The 2859-nt window shown below is 45.6% G+C and overlaps 1 protein-coding gene across 1 annotated transcript in view; it reads right to left on the reverse strand.

Moving 5' to 3' along the window:
- Positions 1–1126: 1126 nt before the first annotated feature.
- Positions 1127–2859, reverse strand: part of LOC108281464 (double homeobox protein 1-like) — a 21191-nt gene continuing 19458 nt past the window's right edge. The window contains exon 5 of the mRNA XM_037745977.1: positions 1127–1928. Coding sequence (XP_037601905.1) covers positions 1656–1928 — 273 coding nt within the window. The 3' untranslated portion in view covers positions 1127–1655. The remainder of the gene's footprint in view (positions 1929–2859) is intronic.

Here is a 2859-nt window from a genome sequence, read left to right on the forward strand (position 1 = left end):
AAAAAAAAAAAAAAAAAGGTTATAACTGTAGAACCGTAATACAATATGGCTGATGTCCTTATCGGCAGAGGAAGAAACACCAAGAATGTGCATGAACAGAGAAAATGTCCCCCGAGAATGCAGTGGCAAGACAGCTATCTGCAAGCCAAGGAGACGCCTCAGGACCTCTAGCTCCAAAACTGAGAAAATAAATTTCAGTTCTTTAGGCTACCCAGTCTGTGGAATTATGCTATAGTAGCCAGGACAAGAAAACACACAAAAAAACTATGCTTTCAGGTTGAAAGATAAAAAGGTACAGCTATCTGTTACACAACAATGTGTTAACATTACAGAACTAGACACTTAGTAATTGTCACGATTGTAAATTAAAGTTTTCTTTCTTTTTTTTTTTTTTAAAGACGGGGTTTCACCATGTTGGTTAGGCTGGTCTTGAACTCCCGACCTCAGGTGATCTGCCTCCCTTGGCCTCCAAAGTGCTTGGATTACAGGCGTGAGCTACTACGCCCGGCCATGTTTTTTTCTTTCTTTTTTCATTGGGTGAAGTGACTCCCACAAGGCTAGAGTCCTTCTGCTCTTAAATGTTTTATATTTACAATTAAAAATAATTTTAAAAACACTCCCCTTTGGGCTTGAACGATAGGTGCTTCTTTCACTAGTACCGCTCCAGAACTCAATGTGCTTATTGTTCATTCTCCTTTCTATCACACCGATTTTGCATCCAAGGAAAGAAGGCCTGGATTGAAGTCATAATTAAAAAAAAAAAAAAACCTTCCTCCTCCTAAATCTGAAGCCCTGGCGAGCTTCCCAGCATGTGGAGCATAATCTGAAAATCTTCACTAAGAGGTTATTCAGGTAATGTACTGTCATCTGCCTGTGAATCTGGATTTAGAAAGACGATTTTTTTTTTTTGAGACAGAGTTTCGGTCTTGTTGCCCAGGCTGGAGTGCAGTGGCGCAATCTCAGCTCACCACAACCTCTGCGTCCCGGGTTCAAGCGATTCTCCTGCCTCAGCCTCCAGAGTAGCTGAGATTACAGCCATGGGCCACTGCACCCAGCTAATTTTGTATTTTTAGTAGAGACAGGGTTTCTCCCTGTTGGTCAGGCTGGTCTCAAACTCCCAACCTGAGGTGATCCGCCCGCCTTGGCCTCCCAAAGTGCTGGGATTACAGACATGAGCCACCACACCCAGCCAAAGATGTTATCTTTTCCTAAGAATCTGTGGCAGACAGGAGTTAACCTAAAAGCCTTAAGGTTGGCATGATCAGTCAAGTGGTGTGATGGCTTTTCAGGGGCTGGGGCCTGCGCTGCCACCAGTGCCTGAGTTTGCCCAGGAGATGCAGGTCCATTAGCAATAAGGGACTGGAGACACCCATTCCAACATTGCATAGAAAGAGCTGTGTCTTACTGGCCCGTCATTGCTGTTTAGGGTCACCAGGCTGAGGCTGAGCCAGATTCTTAAAGGGCAGCACTGCCAGGCCAGTGTGCTTGTTCCCCTTGTCACCTTGGCATCTTCCTTGGTATGGGGGTCAGAAACGAGTCTGCATATGTGACAGCCCCACTCATAGAAGTGGTACTATTGACACAGAATTTCTAAGTGTCAAAGGAGGGAGGAGGGTGAGAGCCCTCTCTCTGCACAGCCTGGGTAGGCTAAAGCATCATGATTCTGGTGCCTGACTCATGTAGCTCCCAGAGGGATCCCAAGGAACCAAGGACATGTAGAATGGGAGAAAAACCAGTACAAAGGACTGTTTGCTGCTGAAACACTTGGAAGGAGGAAAGGGACCAGAGCTACATGGGGCAGTAGACAGGCTGCTTTGCTCCATCTTCACAGTCACATGAGGTCTCTGACTTGGGCCTGCTGCCAGGGAATCCACAGATCCACCTCTGCTCGAGTCAGGGTGCCGAGCTCTTCGGTTCTGAAACCATATCTAAGACAGGAAAAGGGATACCTAGACATCAGCAGATGTAAAATTCCACCTGTTTCTCATAATCTGTTAAGCAAGGAGACTATCAGTGTAAGGCCTAATCTCAGGATTATCTGAGGTATGCAAATTCTTCTTTAAAATATACCCAAATTAAGGGTCACTGTTTACAACTTTTTTTTTTTCTGAGACTGAGTCTCACCCTGTCACTTAGGCTGGAGTACAGTGGCGTGATCTCAGCTCACTACAACCTATGCCTCCCAGGTTCAAGCGACTCTCCTGCCTCAGCCACTCATATAGCTGGGATTACAGGTGCCCGCCACGATGCCCAGCCAATTTTTGTATTTTTTGTAGAGACGGGATTTCACCATGTTGGCCAAGCTGGTCTTGAACTTCTGACCTCAAGCTATCCATCCGCCTCAGCCTCCCAAAGTGCTGGGATTACAGGCATGACCCACAGCACCCAACCAGTTTACTTCTGCTTTAAGAAGTATTCTACATTGATTTTCTGAACTCCCAAAGTTGTGAAACTTTATCCATGAATTCTTTTCCCTTTATATTTCTGGAATGACATAATTTTATATTACTCTCATTCTGTTTGTGAAACAGGGGTTCCCAACCCCATGCTGCTGAACAGGAAGTGAGCAGGAGGCAAGCAAGTATTCCCACCTGAGCTCCGCCTCCTGTCAGATCAGCGGCAGCATTAGATTCTCCTAGGAGCGCAAACCCTATTGTGAACTGAGCATGTGAGGGATCTGAGTCTTATAATTCTTATGATAATCTAATGTCTGATGATATGAGGCGGGGCAGTTTCATTTCAAAAACATCCCCACCCACCTTCCCTCCACCTCCTGTCAGATCAATGGCAGTATTAGATTCTCATAGCAGCAAGTGTGAACCCTATTGTGAACTGCGCTTGTGAGGGATCTAGATTGTG

Source organism: Cebus imitator, unplaced genomic scaffold (assembly GCF_001604975.1).
Source record: "Cebus imitator isolate Cc_AM_T3 unplaced genomic scaffold, Cebus_imitator-1.0 Scaffold11, whole genome shotgun sequence".
NCBI lineage: Eukaryota > Metazoa > Chordata > Mammalia > Primates > Cebidae > Cebus > Cebus imitator.